Source organism: Plodia interpunctella, chromosome 8, assembly GCF_027563975.2.
Source record: "Plodia interpunctella isolate USDA-ARS_2022_Savannah chromosome 8, ilPloInte3.2, whole genome shotgun sequence".
NCBI classification, from domain to species: domain Eukaryota; kingdom Metazoa; phylum Arthropoda; class Insecta; order Lepidoptera; family Pyralidae; genus Plodia; species Plodia interpunctella.
Genome location: NC_071301.1, coordinates 5,431,020 through 5,454,984, shown reverse-complemented (window position 1 = coordinate 5,454,984; position 23,965 = coordinate 5,431,020). Strand labels below are relative to the sequence as shown.

At 33.9% G+C, this 23,965-nt stretch overlaps 1 protein-coding gene across 1 annotated transcript; it reads left to right on the top strand.

Annotated features, from left to right (window-relative positions):
* The first annotated feature begins 517 nt into the window (after window positions 1-517).
* LOC128672163 (uncharacterized) lies at window positions 518-23,662 on the top strand. Its single transcript, XM_053749111.2, has 34 exons — window positions 518-813; window positions 2,094-2,239; window positions 2,679-2,846; window positions 3,515-3,672; window positions 4,561-4,757; window positions 5,041-5,282; window positions 5,574-5,678; window positions 5,819-5,932; window positions 6,034-6,231; window positions 6,663-6,824; window positions 7,206-7,405; window positions 7,694-7,892; window positions 8,000-8,088; window positions 8,302-8,432; window positions 8,829-8,944; window positions 9,377-9,523; window positions 9,995-10,264; window positions 13,325-13,478; window positions 13,682-13,842; window positions 14,071-14,238; window positions 14,376-14,542; window positions 14,611-14,807; window positions 14,985-15,250; window positions 15,586-15,690; window positions 15,777-15,893; window positions 16,231-16,437; window positions 16,608-16,769; window positions 17,124-17,323; window positions 17,593-17,794; window positions 18,057-18,148; window positions 18,225-18,361; window positions 18,950-19,065; window positions 20,410-20,562; window positions 21,282-23,662. The coding sequence occupies exons 1-34, from the start codon at window positions 744-746 to the stop codon at window positions 21,594-21,596; spliced, it is 5,631 nt and encodes a 1,876-aa protein (XP_053605086.1). The 5' UTR covers window positions 518-743; the 3' UTR covers window positions 21,597-23,662.
* Window positions 23,663-23,965: the final 303 nt, after the last annotated feature.

Here is a 23,965-nt window from a genome sequence, read left to right as displayed (position 1 = left end):
AATATTATTATTTATTTGTAATTATTTGAGTTTTATATTATATACATAAGCTAAATCATATATATATATAATATATGATTTAGTTTATATATATTAGTATATTTATCGATGTATTTATTATATACATATTTTTTTATTACTTTCTCTTATTTTAAATTGAGCAAATTTTCTTTAAATTTTTTGTCCTTTGCCAAACAGAGATAGCAAGGTGGAACAAAAGTTCCAAGTCTAAGTTCTAAGTCTAATGGTTGACTGGTAGAGAATGCCTTATGTAGTTAAGTCCACCTTTTGTACATATTTTATTTCTTTTGTAATTTAAAATAAATAAATAAATTAAATAAAGCAAAGAAAAAAAGACAACAAAACATGTTCAAAGTAACGAAACAAACTTTTTATCGCTACGCGTTTCCACAGAATCACTCCATCTCGTCTACGGAGACAGCCGCGAGACAGACGGTATTTCACGGTAGGTATGTCGTTTTGAGGAAAACTCGTCCTAAATATAGGACGGGATTATTTCTGACGCGGTGTCGCGCGCGCCGCCATCGCGATTCCTATCTAAACCAAACTAAACAGCGTAATCGGGCTAGTCTGGACGTTTATTGCGTTACGTTTACGTCCAAAAACATTATAAACCAGATAATCACAATGCCGGTAACGTAAACTAATTAACGTTTATCGCTTGTTAAAATGATTGAACCTGTGGTGAATCTTAAAGTGTTTATGTGAGTTTTTAATTTAAAATGAGATTGTTAGTATTAGTGTTGGTCGCATTGGCAAAATGTGTTGCAACCTATGAGGGACAGAAGATCGGTAAGCTTTTCATTACTTTTAAAATCACACTTGTTTTGTTGTAGATACTTACTAGTGACTCTTACATTGAGAATTCCGATAGCACCTATTCGAATCTCATCTAACGGCTCCGATCAGAGCTTCAATCAACATTTTTGAAGTAGGGAATTTAGTACAGCCTAGGAACATTTTGTTATTCCCCGAATCGTACTAGGAAAATCGTACTGGTGATCTCCCGAAGTTGAAGGTAATGATATTTGAAGGGGGCGAAATCCCAGATATTAAAATGTAGGAAACGTAACAACATTCATTTATTTATTTATGTACACATAACAGTGTAAAAATAAAACTTACAAATAGGAAACTAAGTACAAAGGTACTATTTATTTCTATAGAAAATTCTTCCTATAGACCCGCGAAAGAAAAAATGGAAAAAAAGAGGCATTGGCGTGTACAGAAAAATTAATAATATTTTCTATTTATTTATTAGGTACACCAACCAACAGGTTACATGACAAAAACTTAAAATAACATTACATTAAGGTTTACACTACAACCCAATTAAAGGTGAACACAACATTATATATAACCTAAATATTATATATAATGCATAATATAATATATAAAATATGTATAAGAACTACTATATGAAGCGGTGGTGGTGTAAAGGTTAAGACGCCCGCCTGTGGATCGAAGGGTCCCAGGTTCGAATCCTACTCGTGCCACATGAGTTTGTGTATCAATCTGACTCATGTATAGTAGTTTTCATCGACCATCACTTGCTACCGGTGAAGGAAAACATCGTGAGGAAACCTGCACACTGGTTGATTATTAACTTGTGTGTGAAATGGAGAAGGCAATGGCAAACCGCTTCATTACTAATGCCAAGAAAGTTGTTATGTGTGTTTAATTCCAAGTAATGACCACGACTCTCAGCCATGAGGAATACGACTATGAAGAAAATAAGAACTACATATAAAAATAAGTAAATATATAAAACTATAATAAATAATATATAAATATATTTAGTTAGTTATAATAGTTCATTTAGTTAGTTTTCAGTAAAAAAATACGATTAAAAAAAATATTTTATCGTAATTTTTTTACTGAAAACTTGCTAGATAATAAATTGTAACTATATTGTACTAACATCGTTTTTAAATACAGCTTGGACTTAGTCTGAAATAAAATCTTTCATTACATTTCAAAAGGAAAATTGAAAAAATGTCGATGATACAAATTTCGAATCAACTTGCCTTGATATATACATTGTAATGACTATAATATTCTTTTACATCTAGGAGGAATACTTTACGAAGATGCAGTGGACATGAAAGCGGCGTTCGCCGTGAGCGCGGAAAAGTATAACTTGGAATATTCCATAAAGGAAGTGTCGCAGAGAGGCGATATTCTTCAAATTACGAAATATGTCTGCGAACTTGCTGAGGTAATAAGAAAGAACAGTGTTCGGGAATAATGAAAACCTGTGTATTTTACAAAAAATGTTGTAAAACATTATTATTGTTTATGATTTTCATACACCTGAGAATAGTAGTATTGTCTCCGTTTAAATAAGATGAAATAGGTAATTTTTGATTGCAAAATTGTGTTGTAAAAATATATTGATTTGAAATAACAATTCTTGAACTGAAGTAAGGAGAGTAAGAAAAGAAAGTACGACAACTCGTGTCTTCAATATACATTCTTACCAGGATGTATGTTGAAGACACAAGTTACTTTCTTTTCTCGGTGTACAAAGAGCTATAACACTTACAAGTAAATGTTTTTTATTTAGTTTATTTTTCACTTCAAATTTATTATTTCTTAGCGAAAAAATAATATTATTATTAACTGAAATGATGATAATTACTTCAAAACCTTTTTAGGAAGGTGTTGTAGGAATAATAGACGGGATTGGAGGGCGCGCCAGCGAGAACATCCAAGCTCTGTGCGACCTGATGGAGTTGCCTCATGTGGTCGTGCAGCACAACGACTGGTATACCAAGAGCTGGTTCATGCTTAACATGTATCCCAGTCCGGAAAGTTACAATATGGTACGATATTATTTTGTTATAACATTTTATTTCGACATTTCATGGTGGTTGCCAAATCTGGTAAATTTGATTGGTGAGTGTATCCGTATATCTGTCGCATTCTAGCTTCCAGATGGATGAGCCAATTTTGACTGGTATTTTTATTTGAAAACTAACATATTGTAAACAAAAAATAGGTAACTAACATAAAATGTAGTTAGCCTCGTGGCATGGTTTCTTGAGGGTGAGCATTGTTGAGGGTTTTTTTAGTGATGAGTGATATAATGTTCATGCATTTTTGAAGCCCAATTGTCGCTCTCGTCAGGTTCGAAAGGAATAAATACTGAAGTCCTTTAATGTCTGATGATATAATGTATTCAACATAGTAAGAAAACTTTCACTTTAGCTGGTTACGTTTAAAAGTTCCTTGCAGAATGCAAGGCCTTGTGTCTGTTTCATTCTACATGACTTGCATATGCCCCCATATGCATAAGACTAGATAAAATATATTATTATAGGATGGATAAATACGAGGTAGACGGAGCCAAGGGATGCGAAACTTGGAAGTCATTTTTAGCTGTATACATACGAGTATGTATGCTGATAGGTTGCAAGCCCATCACCTATGAGAAGAATAAATATGGAATATAAATGTATAAATAATATAATAAAATGTTGTAAAATTGTAGGTATTAGAAGAAATGGTAAAACTGAAAGATTGGAACAATTTCACGTTGTTGTACGTGAGGGGTCACAGTTTGATGAGTATGACCAACCTGATGATGATGGGCAACCACAGCGAGACCTACACTGTGAGCGTCCGGGAACTTGGAGGAAAAGACTACAGGTCGGTTCCATAGTTGAAACTCAATTCTGTATACGCCACATTTTGGTGTATAATACATTCGATGTGACAGACTCCAGGCCTATTGCTCGGTTGTTCTTCGTTGTTTTCCGGGAACAGATTAACGCAGAATTGCTTGGAGCCCAATGGAGCTGCAATGCGCTATGTCGAGGCAATAGAGCCGGGCCCTACGGGATAAAAAGCCTTGACCGTTGGCATTGGTCAGAGATACTACTGATATTATAATGTGGCTAAAAGCAGCAATAATGTTTCAAATCGGCATAATGGTAGTTCTTTATTTGTCAATTCATACAAAAGGCCTCCACAGTTTTAATAAACCTTAGGGCTGCTTGACATTAGCCCGGAGGTTGGAGGTAATCCACCGATTAGCTTAGTAATAACTTGAAATATATATCATATGCACTACCGTACATGTAATACGCAATACTTATAATTATAATTACTAATACGGCAGATTTCTTTGTTGCGTAAATATTTGTCTCTATATTAAATATGCATAGGAATTGCCACCGTAAACATTTTGCACTTAACAAATTATAGATCGAATTAGGTCAGAGTGATAGATAAATTAGGCACGGTATTTAGATTTCATTTAGCTTCCATTTAAAATTTTGAATGTGCTATCATCTATTTTAGTTTTATAAAAAGTTATTACTATTTTACCTACACAATTTCGGTCCTAACAAAAACTAATATTCATTTTGTTTAGTCTAATGGTCATCATGCCCAGGAGGTCCAAGGTTAATTCAGATTGACCTGTCTTTAATGTTTGTCTATATATGTACCTGTATTATCTTCTGTATAATGTTATCTGTGTGATTTGTTTCTTATATATTTATTTTTGTGATTCACCAAGCTGTATTTTCACAGGGATGTGTTAATCAACGCCAAAAAGAACGGCTACGTAAACTTTGTGGTCGACTGTCCATCAAAATACCTGGAACAGTTGTTGAAACACGCGCAGCAGGTCGGCCTGATGGCGGACGAGCATTCCTACATCATCATGTCACCAGATCTGTTCACACTGGACCTGAGCCGGTATAGGTACGGGGGAGTTAATATGACAGGTTAGTGTTTGCGTTAGCGGTTGGTCCTGCCCTAGATGAACCAATGTACAGAATATAATATTTCTAACTCGTCTCAGCGCATTCTCATCTTTGCTAGTCTTATAAAGCACAATATAATACTGGGGTTTTTATTTCAGGGTTTCTTTTATTAAATTTAACATTCAACGATATTATATGATGATATATGAAAATTTCATTTTCCTACAGAATATTGTATACCAATAATTTAATACTGGGGCATATATAGCTTACCATTAATTTAATACTGGGGGTATTTTTTCAGGGTTTCGATTATTAGATTTAACATTCAACGAAATGCTATGGGAATTCACAGACAGTTTGAACAACAATACAGGAAATGAGGCACTCGCTGAAGAAATAAGGACAAATGTGATGCTGATCCACGATGCTCTGCTTGTGTTTAATGCATCCTTGAAGAAGGTCAATGTCACTTCTAGTAAATTGAGCTGTGGTGATTCCAATGCGTGGGAGCATGGCTCTTCCTTGTTGAATTTTATGAGAACTGTAAGTGGTGTTGTTTTCGGCAGGTACTAAGTTGTCATTTTAGGTTTTTGTAGCAAAACAATGCTATACACATTAAGTGATATAGAAAAAAATACAAATTACGCTTTTATTTTTTACGAAATCCATTGAATGATAAACTCTAACACTACTACGCCGATTTAGACGACATTTGGCATAGAGATAGACGAAACCTTTAGGAGCAACAGGCAAATATTTTTTTATTATGGTTTTACATAAACGAAGACCAAGTCCTACCGACCCGGCCCGGTATATAATTTGTTTTAATTTCAGAATAAAATTGAAGGCCTCACTCGAACGCTAGCGTTCGATGGATTTGGGAGGAGGACTGATGTCAAGTTCGATATTCTGGAGTTAACTTCTGCTGGTAACCAAACGGTAACTTCTATTTGATAATTTGCTTTATTTTTAGTAAAGAATTTATGTATTCCAAACAATTACTGAAGATGCTATATTTATTCAATTACCTGTATAGTTTTTATAACAGATTTATTGAAAACTGATTTAATTTTTTCAAGGTTGGATTGTGCATTTCAAATTCATTAGTAATGGATAGACCTTATTCGCCCACTTCAGATATTGATCAAGAGTCAATACTAAGAAATAAAACATTGAGAGTTTTAATTGCTTTGGTGAGTACAAATTATGAATCCAACTATGCAATAGCCTCAATTCAAATCAATCAAATAACCCTCAATTTTACTATGTAATTACTTATTTTTGTTTTTTTCAGACCAAACCTTTCGCTTACATAGTAAATTCGCCACATCAATTAGAAGGTAATGATCGATATGAAGGTTTTGCTATAGACCTGATTGAGAAACTGTCAGAAAAGTTAGGATTCAATTACAATTTCGATGAAGAATCTGACTACGGATCGTATGACCCCGTCAAAGGGTGGTCTGGAATGTCTTTGCAAATTATAGAAGAGGTGCGTAATTTAGTTAATAGTGTCTAAGAGTGGGTTGCAACAGTTAACTTTGGCGTTATTTAAAACTTACTCAGAAAAAGGCCATTTTGTCGATACGTCGATGGTGCGCAGGTTAAAGTCAACGTCAAAGTGACGTAAAATGATTACAAATTTTTGTGATTCCTGGTTATGGTTGTATGGTAATATAGTTATTATATAAATTATTTTAAACACAATTAGTTTTGCAAGTATGTTAAACATATTGTTGTATGAGACACTTCGTATGATCGTTAAATTATCGCGTTATAATAGTAATTACCAAACTATATTAATGCGCTCAGCTTTTTCCTAAAATTTCGCTTCTAGGACTCTAAGACAATCAAAAAATTCAATTTTTTATATTTTAATGTATACTACTAAATTGTAAATACATTTCATGTGCAACATTTCAGAAAGCAGACCTCGCCATCTGCGATCTGACCATAACAGCGGAACGGCAGACTGGCATAGACTTCTCCACTCCATTCATGACACTAGGCATAGGAATCCTCTACAAGCAGCCCAGCAAACAGCCCCCAGAAATGTTCTCCTTTATGGCCGTATTTTCCAAAGAGGTATGATTTATTTATCAGACAATGAACTGTCCATGTAAGTTAGTATTTGTAAAATTAAATAAATAAACAAGTGAACAATGAAACAAAACGAGATCGTTTGGTTTAATTTTTCACTTCTTGTATGAGTTCGTTTCCTTCAGAGATATTTCTTGACATTTGTTTTAACACTGCTTTTTGTTCTTTTCCTTTTCTTGCAATATTTAATATCTTTGTATACTTTTTAGGAAGAAAACATACTTTTCTATTATCTTTATATCCATAAGGATTAACTATTACAACGCAGTAGAGTATCTATGTCATGATCAGATATATATTTTTTTCTCTGAACATACACTGCACGGGAATATACTTTCTCAAGTGTTTTTTTTTTTAATATTTTAGGTGTGGTACTACATGCTGCTCATCCAATTAGGGTTGGGTATCATCATGATCTTCGTGGGTCGGATCTCGCATAGAGAATGGACGAACATCAACCCATGTGTGGAACAACCCGAAGAATTGACCAACCAGTTCAGCTTCGCTAACTCTGTCTGGCTAATCATCGGCTCTGTCATGCAACAGGGATCCGAAATTGCTCCTATGTAAGTCATTTAAAGAGCGACCTTTATATCAGTCGTGTATATCTAACTAATACTTGATTAATCATGCGTAATATCGGTAAATAAATCAAACCAACATACAATTAAACTTTTTATATTTTTAACAGGTCTATGATTCTGTTTTTTTTATTTTTATGGAGTTCTTAATTTGAAATATTGTCGTTGTGTCTCATGTATAATAATATAAAAGTGTTATATTATTATATTAATGTAATATTAATGAAACCATAAAAAAATCGATTGAATAAGTAGGTATGATTTATTTTTCAGTGCCTTAGCTCCTCGTATGATAACCAGTGTATGGTGGTTTTTCACAATGATCATGGTGGCATCATACGTTGGAACTCTGGTGGCCTTCCTCACGGTGGAGAAAAATGTTATGCCATTCGAAAACGTGCAGGAGTTGTATGACCGCCAGAATATTCCTTACGGAGCCAAGAAGAAAGGTTCCACAAGACAATTTTTTGAGGCAAGTGGCAAGGAATTTATAATAGTTTTGACATGCATAGACAATGAATAATATAAAATTTCCAATTAGGTGTTTATCTATTTCATCAAAATAAATTATTATTTCAGAAAGCCACAGATCCAACCTATCAGAAAATGTACCAAAAAATGAGTTCAAAAGGCTGGCTCTTGGAGAATAATGATATAGGAGTAGACATGTGCGTATGTTTATGTTACTATATTTTCGAATTTTTATTTATAAGAATATTATTTTCTCTCTCTTGCGGGTTTCAACTATCTGATGAAATAATTATTTTCTAAGACGAATCACCATTCACCGATTTTTTGTTGTTATTTACTACTTAACAGTTACCTAACTGATGTTAATGTCACGATATTTAAGTTTCAGTACTAAAGAAATAATGTTCCAGGACTGAAAATTCCTCGTGGGCATTTTTCATGGAGTCATCGTCTATAGAGTACTACAAGGAGAGACACTGCGACTTGCTTCAAGTTGGTGGCTTATTAGACTCCAAAAGTTACGGAATTGGAATGAAGAAAAGTAATTTATTTTTGATTTTATTAAAGTTGCCTCGTTCTCTTTGGACACTTTGCGGGGTCGCAATTTCATGATAGTTCATAGCCACATCTTCCGAAATAATAAGTTCCAGGTTGTTTGCTAGCTGTCTTTTAGATTTCCGTATCTCAAAAAGTAAATACGGAACTTATAGTAGGTATCACTTATAGAAGCATCCATAACCGGAAAGCATGTATGATGAGAGTGATGAGTATGAGGAAACGAGTGAGATTTATCAGGATAGTACTAACAGTGACTATAAACTATAGCAATAATGTGTATATTATTTAATTGAATTGAAATTTGGGGGGAATATCGTTATGAGAGTGTTCAGTTTTGCAACGAAGACGATTCAAAGAAGTTCGATTTTATTTTTTCCAGAGTCGCCATACAAGAAGTATATTGACGAAGCGCTGTTGCAACTGAAAGAACAAGGGGTTATCCAGAAATTAAAAGACCTTTGGTGGAAAGAGAAAAGAGGAGGTGGTAAATGCGGGGTATGTGTATATTTTCGTCAATTTTTAAAGTATATTATATTATATAAGTATATATATATATATATATATATATATATATATATATATATATATATTAAGATTTTATCGTATGAAGTCGTAATTTTAAGGCATACTTTTACTTTTAAGGCGTTATACTTAATAATAGAAAAGCATCAAAGTTGTTTCAGTCAAAAATTTTATATACGATTTTATATTATTTTATTCTCATTTTCATGTAAATTTTATAGTCAACTGACATATGGCTTTTGCATGTCTTTTTATTTGTTTTTTATAATTGTAAACCCGTGGACATATCTCGTGTACGAATCTCTTACAGCCAACCAGCGATAGATTAGACGACAAAACGATGAGAAACGAAGATAAACAAAACGTAAATACAAAAATTCGTACAGAAAATATTATTATTTTTAGGAAAAAAGCAATGAGGAGCAGAAGCAACTGGGCATGAAGAACATGTTGGGCGCGTTCGTTGTGCTCGGCGTCGGCAGCTTCATAGGACTGTTTGTGTCTATACTGGACATGCTGTGGGGAGTCTTCAAGAGATCCGTCAAGTATAATGTAGGATTTTGGTATTCTTTGCAAGATTGGCTACGTCTATAGATGGATAGACAGAGCTACAGACCAATATGATCTATGGACAGAGCCTACTATGCTTATAATATAAATTTATTTTTACCAGTTTATGTACACGAACAGATTATATAAGAAAAATACAAAAGTGGAATAATAGTACATAGGTACTGCCTATTTCTAAAGACTCATATACACTTAAATATATATATACTAATCTATATAAACTTACATATACATACTTATATCTTCATACATACTTATACTCTTTAATTATTTTCTTAAAAACTGATATAGAATTACAGTTACATATGAATGGCAGCGAATTTCACAACCTAACAGAAAAAGAGTGGCAATATGCAACAGATTCATGAGAAGGATTAATTATTACTATCTTAATCGGGAACCATGTTGTGTCGTGTGTAAACACATTTTTATTGTTCATATTTCCATTTACAGACAACCTTCAGATACGAGCTAGTCGAAGAACTGAAATTCGCGCTGAAATTCAGTGGCGACGTGAAGCCGGTGAAGCGGCCACAGAAGACCATTGAAGAGAATGCCCAAGTGCTGGCCGAGACCGAAGGGAAGGACGAAGTGCGGTCCCTTCGCTCCATCAAGTCTGGGAGATCAACAGCTTCCAGAAGGACTTGTACGTCACACAGTTCCCGACATTCAAAGCATTCTCTCTCACCTCTCAGTATTGCTTTTGCCAAAAGACGCCAGTACTAGAAAAAAATAACAATGGAAATCTAAAGATAAGGAATCATGTTATCACCTCGAAAAGCAGACATTTGATGTGACTTAGGGTGCGTTGCATCATACAACTTTGCCTTTAACTTTTATCAGTGCAGAGAAGGGGAAAATGCGCCAATTTATCCAAACGATAGGCGCGCAGGTTACAGTTAACTGGTGCAACCCACAGTCTAAACACTTTCTAATCCATGGAAATAGGAGATCATGATATCAGGAACATGGAACATGGAAGTAACAAAGTTCTTGGTGTTATAACATTGATAATGAGTATGGTCAAATGACTTGTGCATCATAGCAATGGGTGGTTTGCTTACCGAATATGATGTCGCTATCTGCGTTGAGCTATAGGCAAAAGGGTGTGTAAAGATTTCTTCGGCTTAAAACTTAACTATTTTCCAGTAGGTCATCGTAGTGAATACTTCTATTATAATATTATATTTGGGTCTAATCTATATTAATAATTCTTAAATAATTTATGTGTATAAATCAAGCATTTAGTCATTAACCTACATTATAAGAATATAGTTCTACTTCTAAATATGTCATACTTGTTGATCTCTAAAATGTATTTTTAGACTAGAGCTTTTTATAAATAATTATGAAAGATTTCACTGTCGCAATATTATAATACAAATATTTAATTGTTATTGTTAATATTAAAAACATTAACAACCGAGTTAGTATTATTTCTTGAAACACAAAGTAGTTACAAAAACTCCACCCTTTCGTCTCGCTCGGGTGAATAATGTCTTGTTTTCCGCTTTATGTCATCGCTTTGCGGAATTATTTACGATTATTATCACGACGCCGAGATAAAAATGGATGTCATATTCCATAAATGGCCCCTGCCATTTTATGGAATAGGAAATATACAGTGACCTCTAATAATGAGAACTTATAATAATTATGATTCGCACCGCAAAGTTCCTCTTTAAGACTTAACATTTTAAAAAGAATGACCGGCCAGGCTGATACGTACCTACCGTCTATGAGTAGTGTAGTGTTGTTGTCGCCTCTCACCCATCAAGGCTATTTCTCTTTTAGTCACCTCCTACGACATCTATGGGAGGATATGGAACAATCCTAATCTAGGGTACACTCCGAAAGGCGCAGTGGTAAGGTCCCGGGTTCGATCCCCGGTCCGGTCATGATGGAAAATGATCTTTTTCTGATTGGCCCGGGTCTTGGATGTTTGTCTATATATGTATTTGTTATAAAATATATTATCGTTGAGTTAGTATCCCATAACACAAGTCTCGAACTTACTTTGGGGCTAGCTCAATCTGTGTGATTTGTCCTAATATATTTATTTATTTATTATCTTTCTGAAACATCTTAATAAAAAATTAAATCTATTGGAAGCTTTGTGTGATGAATATCAAGTACACATTTCATTAATGTTTGCCAATTACAATATCGTTTGAAGTATATTCAAGTTTGCTCGTTCTCGCAGAATTTTTCGGAAATTAAATTCTAGCAATTAGTGTATCAATTAAATTCATTGTGAACATGTACAGGCAGTATTGTACGAGAGAAACATCAGAAATTGCAGTAATTTAACGCTGAGGTTTATGTATGTTCAAACCAAGATCAAGAAAAATAGAAAAATATTTGAAAATGACACAAAAATAAATAGATCACAAAAGTTTCACGAGATTCAATTCATTAGACTAAAAGGTGTACTTATTCGTACAAGTATGTACGCAATGAGCTGTCTTCCCAATGGTAATGCTCTACCCGGTCTGAGTTTAGAAAACACCAATGGTGAAACTCACTTTCCTAAATATTTAGTCAAATAGACTGTTCAAATATTAATAACTTAAATAAAACAAACTGCTTTATCTAAGTAATTCTTGAAAAATTAAGAAAATAGATTTTTATACACATTATGTAAAATTTGTAATAAGTGACATTGATTCATTTGATTTATTAGCTATGTATGCTGTGTATACTAATCGAATTTTCTCTCAACAAGAAGAAGCATCAATACGATAATTTCCCTATACGATTCCCCAATAAGTAAAAATATATTTTGTTAAATACCATTTTATTCCAGTAATGACGTAATTTATTACATATATTATCAACCCAGTATAACTGAAAAAGTACAAGTATACTAAATTATCTAAGTTATGCGTTTGTTAGCAATTTGTTTCGCTAAAGGATAACTCCTACTATAGTGGATGGGGACTGTAAATACACTGAGAGACACTGCTTATTTTACCAGAAATCGAAATCGCGTAGCATATACTTGTAAGCAGTTATTAGACCACAAAGGGAGATTGCAGAAGCGTAAGGATTCGAAATAATGGTAAAAATCAAGGATCCACGACTCATATATTAAATGAATAATAAGCGAATTTAAGATACACCTTGTGTGAATAGCAAGTTAAAACAGTATATAAATTAGTAGCAGTAGTTAATTAGAGTTTGTCAGCAATTTGTTCTACTAATGGAGGTGACTATCTCGGTCGGAGTCAGACGACGAAGAATAACGTCATAATTATAATATATCAAACTCAACGTTCCTGATAAATTTGTAAATTCAAACATGGAATACTTCCATGTCAACCTCATCTATAGATTAATTGGGAATGTTTTTAGAAAATCATAGATATATAATCATAGAATAGAGTTTGTAGATAAAAAAGTGGCAAATTTCTTCGAAATCCGTCCAGTAGATTTATGCGAGGTTGAGTAACAAACTTTATCTCCGTAACATCCAAACTTTCGCATAAGTCTATAATTAGTGGGATTCCTCACAAGCCGACTTTTACTTAAATACTTGCAATGGAAAAATAAACCTATCAACGCGTTAACTTTGATTTTGGTTATTTTAAACTTATATATTTCTCCTTATATATATTAGTCCTTGATACTAATTTTGATGAAAATAATTGTCAACCCTCTGAACAAAACAGAATTGTATGCAGCCAATTAATGCAACGAGAACAGTCGGGCTATTTCTAGCCACAGTTATATCGCGACAAAACTACATGCTGCGAATGAGCGCGCTCTAAATAATGGTTCATTTCCAACACCGAAATTATATCGAATATTCCAGACCATGAACATTTCAAAACGATTTCGAATTCAAATAACAAGACAACTGACATTATGATAATGTTTTTATTTTACGTGTGCCTGAAGCTTTGTTTGTTTCAAGTAAGAGGAGACAAAACGATAGGTAAGTTCTACAAAAACTGACTTTTGAAAGAATCATGCGTTTAGAATTTTTAATTCATAGAGGTAACTTATAATAAAACTAACTCTACTAACTCGTTCAGTGAGTTTACTATTTCACTCTTCGCTCGTGCGAATTGCTTATTATGCGTAACGCTTCATTGAATTGTTTGATGATTTCCCAAGAATAAATATAATTTTGTGTAGGTGGAGTCTTTGATAATGTTGGATTTTTGCAAGAAGCTGCATTAAATGTTGCCATCGCAACAGTTTCCGCGGACCAAGAAAACAAATTTACTGCAAAAGTGATATTGACTCCACCCGGGGATCTCGTAGAAGCAGAAGATGCTGTTTGTTCACTCTTTGAGGTTGTATATATTTTGTAGCTATGTAGTTACTCACTGTACGATAAGGGCTTCTCCTAATATTTTCCATGTATATGATTTTTTTAATTTCTTGTCATTTTTTTAGTGGTCCAGTAGTAAAACACTCGTAAGGTATCGACTTGCCCGAATCCTACTTGTGCATAATTTTTTACACCAATCTGACTTATTTATGATGATTTTCATACACCACATTTTATATATTGTTAACAGAATACAGTGTTTGGAGTCTTTGGACCGAGGAGCAAACAATTAATAAAACATGTACAAAATATTGTCGATTATTTGGAAGTGCCCCACATTGTGATAGACCCCATAGAATCACAGACTACTAATTGGTCCATAATTAATTTATACCCACATCATCTTGCATATTCACAGGTAACTTCTACTAAGTACATACAAGCCTTACATTACGTATGCTAATTTATTTCCATTCTGTTATATTGCCAGTGTATATTCAAATCTGATGGAACTATCCAAAATGTTATTAAATTGGCAAATTTTTTCGTCTGCAGGTTTTCAGGGACATTATTGAAATTAAAAGTTGGACCGAATTTACGATTATATACGAAGGCACAGAACTTTTGCCGTTTCTAGATAATATACTTACTATGCAAGATTTGGAATCAGGGGACCATATCGTGATAAATGTTGTTCAGCTGCCAGACGGCGATGACTTCAGGTAAGTGAAAGAGCATGCGATTTACGCAATCACTATTTTCTATTTGTAAAGTGGATTGTCTTTTTCAGACCGCAACTAAAAACGATCAAGGCCTCAGGATCATTGAATTATCTTGTGATTTGTAAAAACGACAAGATGCCAGAGTTTCTAGAGCAAGCTCAGCAAATTGGAATAATGTCAGACGAACATAGTTATCTAATTATGAATCCTGACTTTCAAACATTTCAAACAGATAATTATAAACATGGAGGATCGAATATTACTGGTAAGTTTGTTTATTTAACTATAGAAATTAGGGGCGTTTTCTAATATTGAGTTACGTTATCATGTAGTAACAAATTAATAGAGTACTATGTTATGAAGTATCTACATCCTTGTAACGAAGTCATGTCTAAAATTAAATGTTAATAAGTGGATTTTATTGATATAAGTACCTTTGTAGGGATACGGTTTTTTGACCCAAGCACAGACGACATTCAAACCTTTATAAAGTTGGCTAACGAAAAAGTGGCAGAACTGACAGAAGGTCAAGTTACGAATGCTATTGTAGACAATGCGTTGACATTGGACATAGCTCTGCTTCATGATGCTGTCATTCTTTTCACTGCTGCAGTCGACGCGCTGGGAATTGAAGAGGGCGCTAATGTCACTTGTGACACTGATGATAGCTGGAACTTTGGTTCCTCTATTGTTAATATGATGAAATCTGTAAGTATATTTAGTAAATACTTTTAAATTTGAACTTATGGTATAGTGAAGTTGAATATATGAGTTTAGCCATTCGTTTTCGCTGGAACTACATGGCAACTGTTAGTAAAATATTCAATAACAAACCAATCTATTGAGAAACAAATACCAATTGTTGTTCAGATTAAAAATTATGGATCGAAATATTCTTTTTTTTTTCGATCCATAATTTTTAATCCGAATAAATTTTAAATAATTCAGCGATTTTATCTTGGTGACACTTAATGGTTTATATGAGTTGTTATAGTCTATCCAAGAATAACAATGAATTCTAGTATTAGACAATTTATTTCCAGTTAGAAATCGATGGATTAACCGGTCGTGTAAGATTCGATGAAGAAGGTTTCAGATCAAATTTTGAAATTGATATTATAGAACTACAAACTCATGGGTTTGAAAACGTAAGTAAGTTATAGTACTTCGCTTTACAAAATGTAAAATTTATATGAAAAGAATAAAACATTTAAATTATATTTTTTATTATTAGGTAGCAACATGGAGTACCGAAGATGGCTACGAGGATACAAGAATAGTAATTCCACCTGTCGAGTTGGCAGGATCAGATTCAATGAAAGGGAAACACTTTGTCATACTTACCGCACTAGTAAGGATTTTCAATCGATCTACTTCCGATACTTAACATTAAGTGTTTTTTTTTCCAAAAGAATTAATAATAGAAAGATTCAAGAGTTAAACGATAAGTTTAACTTTCTTCTTATCAAAACTTGTTTAACCATAAAATCATAAACAATAATAAAAAATCATGGAGCTGCTTTCTGCAAATAATAATAATAAAATCATCAGAAGTGTGCAAAATGTATGCGTAATTCACATAACAGTAAAAAATTATATTACTTACTTATTGTTTATACAGTGTACAATCTGAAACTACTAGCAATTCACTGGAGGGCTATAAAAGATAATAGTTTCTGTAATTACAGAGTGCTCCGTATGGGATGCTCAAGGAATCTACAAATAAACTGGAAGGAAACGATAGATATGAGGGTTTCGGAATTGAATTGATTGAAGAACTAGCGATAATGAATGAGTTCAATTACACCTTTGAAATACAGGAAGATGGTGTTTATGGCAAGTATAATCCTGACACTGGATCGTGGACAGGCATGATGGAGAAAGTTATGGACGGGGTAAAAAAATTATTACGATTCTACTAAATGTGTGTTAGTGATTAATCCAATCATATGAGTAGTTTAAAACCAATAAATCAATAATCTGTAATTAAGTATTTAGTTCAGTTGGTTAATTTTCAAGAAGTTATCTTCAAAAAGAAGACAAGATATTATTTTTAATGTTTCAGAGAGTAGACTTTGCCATCACTGATTTGACCATCACATCCGCTCGACAGAAAGCGGTAGATTTCACAAGTCCTTTCATGAACTTGGGCATATCCATATTGTACAAGAAGCCTACAAAACAACCGCCGGATTTGTTTTCATTTATTTCTCCATTTTCTCTAGAAGTGAGTTCCCATGTATTTCATTTTAAGTGAAATTTTTCTCTTGAGTAAATAATACAATTATATAAAGAAACGTAACGTCGCGTCATTGCGGCGTAACCTATATAATTCTTCAGCTCTTCAACTATATCCACATACATAACAATTACCGCAATCAAAACCATGGCTTGTTTATGAAAAAGGACAAAAACACTTTCTCGTTAATTTGTAATGTTAGTATAGAGAGTATGGGAGTATGGATGTTATAGTCAAATTAATTGTTCTTATCAATAAAAACAAATCATTTATGATTTGAATTAATTTCTTGATGTCATATCTGACTGAATTTTTCTTTCTGATACAAGTGTTTTATTGTAGGTCTGGCAATATTTAGCTGGAGCCTATGTGGGAGTTTCCGTACTATTATTCGTATTAGGAAGAATGGCCCCAGATGAATGGCAGAACCCGTATCCATGTATCGAGGAGCCAGAAACCCTGGACAATCAATTCTCTATGGCGAATTCGTTTTGGTTCACGCTTGGCAGTGTGCTCACTCAAGGATCGGAAATTGCACCAATGTATGATTTTTATACGATATTAAATCGCCTTCATTAAATTGCCGAATAATTTCCAGTTTCTAGATTACAAAGTTAGCTTTTACAGGTACTTTTGTAAAATATTAATTTATATTAACACACCATACAGCTACATTCAGGGTAGGTTTAGCACTGAAATGAATTGCTAAACTCATAAGGGTCTCTTCCTCTGGACTTCCCCGTAACTACTACAAGTATTGTACAAACTGTGCCGTATATACTGCACAGTTTTTTTATTTGTTTGTTTTTAGAGCTGTATCCACACGTATGGCAGGCAGTATGTGGTGGTTCTTCACCCTGATCATGGTGTCGTCGTACACCGCCAACCTCGCTGCCTTCCTCACTGTTGAGTCCAAGTTCTACGCCATCAAGAGTGTCACCGACCTAGCAAGCAACCCCTACTCCATCACTTATGGTGCAAAGAAGAACGGTGCTACTTTAAGTTTTTTTCAGGTATGTTATTTATATTGCAGTAAATACCTTTATTTTTTTTTCTTTTCTCTACGAGTGTATACAGTAGGCATTTAATTTTTTTTAGGATCAATATTATATTTCATAATTTCGTTATATCCTTATGTGAAAAAAAGGAGTTGATTTAGGAAAGTGGAATATGTTTTGAGAGGAAAGATTAATAACTTAATATTAATATATGTCTTGTAGAGTATTTACATTTTTCAAATACAAAATATAATATTATAATAATTGTTATTTGTAGGAATCTGATAATCTGCTTTACCAGAAAATGGCTAAATATATGGAGGACCATCCCGAACTCATGCCTTCTACTAACGATGCTGGTCTCGAGAGGTATACCCATCAATTAATATTAACCAATTGAGAATATTTCTAAGACACGCCGATATAATATTTCCTCTCATTTCAGAGTGAAGTCAGACGACGAAAATTATGCATTTCTTATGGAATCAACATCCATCGAGTATATGGTTGAAAGAAATTGTGACGTAGCACAAGTCGGGGGATTATTGGATAGTAAAGGATATGGAATAGCAATGAAAAAAAGTATGAAAAATTCACACTGTTTTTTTTTTATATTTACATCTCACAAATTCATAGTTTAACATAATATAAATGAATTTTTAGCTTGCTTAAAGAAAGGCACTTTGTAATGTTGCTAAATAGTCCTTCCAAAATTTACTGTTATGTGTTAATAACTGATCGATTCTGCTGTAAAATAATTAAAACTGTTGTCGCGTAACTTAGAATTCAATCAATATATTGACTGAACTGAATACTAAACAATCATCGCAGTAAGAATTAGTATGCTTACAAGTTCTTCCTTATTCGATATTGTTAAGACACAGCGTTAAGTACACAAGGTTATTTATTAGTCGCATTTGGTCGACCTACATTCGTTGAGGGGACTTTTAGAGCAAAACAGGGTCTCTGACTGAACCTGTTATAACATGACGGCAGAATTTTTATAATTTTCAGTGCAACTTATATATTTACAAACTTTTATTGTTTGTTGTTGTGACGAGGGAACTCCTCAATGGGCTTACTGCACGGACATGTTTTTTTTGTCACGCTTTGAATTTAATAAGATTTCTCTGACAAAAGTTTAATTTTTGTTAAATACATATTTTTTAGATTCCCAGTACCGCCAGCCGATGAGTGAATCAATACTCCAGATGCAAGAAGATGGCAGATTGACAAGGATGAAGAATAAGTGGTGGAAGGAAAAAAGAGGAGGTGGTGTTTGTGCGGTGAGAAACTTCATACTTATAAGTAGAATAATAACTTCGGTAGCTCAGCTACTAAATCATAATAAAAACATAATAACTCTTATAATAATATAAATATCTGTGCAAGAAAATACAAAACATCCAACATGTAAAATTTATATTAAGTTACTCGGCATTTTATGGTTATTATATTTACAAACGCCTTTAATATTTTTATAAGCCATATGCTCATCTCAACAACAAAAAAAAATAGTTCGAACATATGGACTGTATATCTATGAAAAATTTAAAGAAAATTGGTTAAGTAAATAACGCCTGAAGAAGTAACAAACAAACTTACTTTAAAGTAAGTAAAGTAGTTTGTTGTATAGTATTAGTAGGGAATCTTGCATTGTAATAAAGCATTCTTCCTTGAAAGCCTTCCGATGCCGTCAGATCTTAATGGACCCTTTCAAATTAATCAGCGAGCTATCAACGAGATGAACTAGAAGCAAATTGTCATTCCGACACGATAAATCTTCTGGATTTTGCATTTATGGAAATCCGGTATATTACTTATATTTTGCAATTCATCGGATCAATCGACATTGCGTTATTGAATATCTATTGCTTTATTTCCGTTTAATATATGTCACTTAAGTGTTAGTTTAGAACTTTTCTTAAAAGATAATTGAATTGAAAATTATTTATGGTGGAGAATGTATTTATTATATCAACAATCTGTTTGATTTACAAGTAGCGTTTGGTTTGGGAATTCGTCTCTATTAGAGATATTGCGAAGAAAAAACAAGTGAGATTCTAAAGAAACAATTTCCATACGTTGAAGTTAGGCAATATCCCAGTTGGAATTGATGTCTGTCAGCCGTGGTCAATACTCAACTTTTTATTTTGACTATGTAAAAAATAATAGATTTTAATAAAATATCTAGAGATTAATTTCGGTGCAGCGTATTCAACAATTTGACATTTTGAAAATTAAACACGCACCCGAGTCATCGGTCAGATCGTCATTCTGGCTGCACACACTTTATTTTGAAGCTAACCACGTACCACCAGTTTGGGAAGTAATTACTATCTTTTTTTTGAAGTCGATTCAAAGGGGTTTTGATTTTGACAATGACAGTCTTCTAATTTCCAAATTTATTCTAGTTCTATGTACATCGTACATCGATGTTTCAGTCTAACAATGAAAGCATTGCACTCGTGCACGATAGCTACGGATCATTAGTGATGTACTGCCATCCACGCTTAGCTTTGCATAATCCACTTACCAACTGCGACGAACTCAAGCTCGACATACATTGCTGATTTTACCTAATATTGATACAAAGCCAACTGAGTATATTATCCTTTATAATCTTACAGGACGATGACGCAGGCAGCGGCGATGCCCAACCGTTGGTGTTAGCTAACGTCGGTGGTGTCTTCATTGTATTAGCTGCAGGCTCTGGCCTGGCCGTCGTGTGTGCCTTCCTCGAGATGACGATCGATGTCTGGCTCATATCTCGGAAATTTGAGGTACTAAAAATATTATTACATTTTATTTCCATTGTTATTTTTCCTCCATCATCAAGAACCTGGTTATTATATTGTTTGATTGTTATTTTCCCTGTGACACCTGGTAAATTATATTGAATCTATTAATAGTGAATACTATCCGATCCTAAATCCAATATTTGACGACCTCCGTGGCTTAATGGTCATCATGCCCGACTGCTACAGTGGAGGTCCCGGGTTCGAATCCCGGTCAGGTCAACATGAAAAATGATCTTTTTCAGATTGACCTGGGTCTTGGATGTTTATCTATATATGTATATGTTATAGAATATAGTATCGTTGAGTTAGTATCCCATAACACAAGTTTCGAACTTACTTTGGGGCTAACTCAATCTGTGTCATTTGTCCCTATTTAAAAAAAAAAAAAAAATATATTTGATTGCTTTTAGACTCCTTTATTTTGATTACGACTGTAATCCATGTTTTTTTGGTTAATTCGATTTTTAGATTAAAAAAAAATATAACTTCTGTAATTCCTATTATTAATATAGATGAGAGTCAAAATAATCATAATTTTACCTTTCTATATACCAGCCCTGCATGAGAGCATTTATCCCAACAAAACCTGGCCCTCCATCATGAAAATTGAAAGTAAGTTCATTTATAATTTATATTATACTCGTAGTTTTTCCTTCATAACAGAAACATTATATTGGTTAAAAAAATATTTCAAATTACAGATTTCATTCAAAGACGAGATGATTGCAGAATTGAAGTTTATATTCACTTCCTCTGGCGACGTGAAACCCGTCCGACATCGAGAACCTTCCGGAAGTGGTTCAGGGGGTTCTAAAAAGGATAACAGAGAAGAAAACCCTGAAGATCCAGAAGCTCTTGGTTTTGAACGAATCAATGAAGATACTCTTGATCCAGCACCTACACCCAGGTCCGAAAGGTCGACACATTCGCATCATACGCTACATAGTCGAAGACAAAGCAACGCAGTGCAAATGGCAAAAATGAGGAAGTTTAGCAACCGTAGTGCTCGATTGTAAAAAAGATTATTAGATTATTTATTTATTTTATGATATTTTACATATGAACGACAATGTCTTGATTAGTGTGACTGGGTAAATGGTTGATGAGAAAATTTAACCAAAGGAATGTACAAATCTATGTACAAATCCTATTTCTCTCGTCTGAGTGTATTACAAGAATGAAGTTTCGAAGACAAGTACGCCACAAAGCGTCAGAATAATCCACTTACTTGACCTAATTGGACTCTCATATTATTTGATATATTACTTTACGACGGCTGCAATTTTTTATCTTTTATACCAGGAACAGTAGCTGCAGACATGTTTTCAGTAACTTATACAGTATGTACTTATTAGTGTAGGTACTTATATTAAGAGCTATCAACTCTTAATATAAGTACCTACATGTATGGCGGTAAAATATTCCAGAATTCTCCTTGATATATATGCTACTCTTGTTTCACGTTCATAACCCGAGTTGCCAGTTAATTAGATCCCCGTGAGAAATGTTCTCCTGTCACCAACCAATATGTCCGCAGTGAAGAGGGTTGATTGAGTGGCGGAGGCTGCGGCCTCAGAGGGCTATCATTGACTCCTTTGTGATTTGGACGGCGGCTATTGGTGTCGTCACTTTTATGGCGAGTTAAGGAAATGTCAGGAACTAGCCATTTCGGTTAAGGATCTTCATGACGAGACACAAAAACTTTTATGATCTGTTTCACCACTTCCTGATAAAATAATATATTTGTGGCTATCCTTACTTCCAAAGGAAGAAGAAGGGAGCTCTATTAATCTAACGAGATTGGTATGTAAATAATCCTTATATATTTTAATACAAAGTCTTCTGCTGCGTATGCCTGTCTGTTCGCGATAAACTCAAAAAATACTGGACGTATTTCACGTGGTATGCACCAATAGATAGTAGAATTCTAGAGGAAGATGTATGTGTATAATGTATTTACCAGAGCGAAGTCAGGACGGGCATATAGTAATTTGTATTTCTTTATATTTTTAATGTCACATTAGCACAATCACGTTAGGCTTTTCTATAAGCATCGCGAAGCATATTCTGATAGATAAACAAACTTCTAGATAAATACAATTTTTAACGCTATCTGTTCGTTATGTTAAGTACATATAATGTACCAAATACTGTATCAGCATGTGGTTAACAGGATTATATTGTTGGAGCAGTCCTGTGTCTGCCAAAGTATGATATGCATATGTCTACATTTATGTCAAATATTCAATGCCGAATTAGTAAAGAATTTAAATAACAAAAATAAAAAAAATAATGTGCAAATTTAAAGAGTTTTAAAGTAGTTTTTAATTACATCCCAGAGCCATCTCTATCAATCCTTTATAACAAACTTTTCATTATTTCGGTCCTCCGTTTCAGAACTCCGCGGCCCGTCTGAGGCAAATATTGTGTAGTGTTTCAAAGAGAAAACGGTAGAGGGCGCTTGCTTATTCGCTTGTTGGTTGTGTCCAGCCAGGCCCCTTTGTTACGGATATATACTACTGTACCGTATACATACGTTATTATACGTTGCGTCAACGTAGTACGATACGGCTCCTTTATGCTGCGTTGTTTTCAGGTTTAACACTGACGTGCGTTGACATACGTCGAATCTCCATACCATGGAATTAGTAGGTACAATGTAGTACTTACTAAATCCATGCTCCATCCAGTTTTTGCGTTGACGAACGTCAAAACAACGGAACGTGATTGAGTAATAGGGCCGCGCTCTAGGTTATTTATTTTCAGAAAAAACATTAAACATATGTCAAAACAAAGCTTTAGTTTCTTGTGTTTGTTATCATTTTAATATTTCTTTACAATGAAACTATAGAAAGAAACCTAGGCATTAAATTTCCTATGTACGGTGTATAATTAATTTAAATTATCTTATAATTATAAACCGTAAAAAAATAGCTGAAGCAAAGGTACTTATTAGCATTCATTGGACAAGAAAGTATTAAAACTTCTTGACCTTCTAAAACATTCGCCCGGCCTTCATCAAAGAAGTAATCCTTCCTTTCAAGTTAAAAAAGTCAGCATCTTTTTTGTCTTTAATGTAAATTACGCACAAATAAATGCCTGCGTGGATGGGACATACAGAGGATGGTCCGCTGACCACCACACCAAGGTTGCCATAACTGCCGGCTTCAGCCATGCCCCATTGCTCAGTCGTGTTCCGTTGCGACGATGCAGCACGTCGTGGCTCTGTTGTTTTCTATAGGTTTTGACAGTAACGTACGTCGAAACTACATACATTTTTTTATAAGAGCATTTTATTACCGCAAAGAAAATCACGTCTAAATTGCTAAGTTCACCGAACTGTTTGCCGATAGTGTACACGGGCATTACTTATCAATATCCTTAA

What these genes read in the sequence shown, in the direction of transcription:
- LOC128672163 (XM_053749111.2), top strand. Translation starts at nt 744, where the DNA reads ATGAGATTGTTAGTATTAGTGTTGGTCGCATTGGCAAAATGTGTTGCA. An exon ending in TGGCCGTATTTTCCAAAGAG is followed by an intron (nt 6,825 to 7,205) that starts GTATGATTTATT and finishes TTAATATTTTAG; the next exon opens with GTGTGGTACTACATGCTGCT. An exon ending in CTGTTTGTTCACTCTTTGAG is followed by an intron (nt 13,843 to 14,070) that starts GTTGTATATATT and finishes TATTGTTAACAG; the next exon opens with AATACAGTGTTTGGAGTCTT.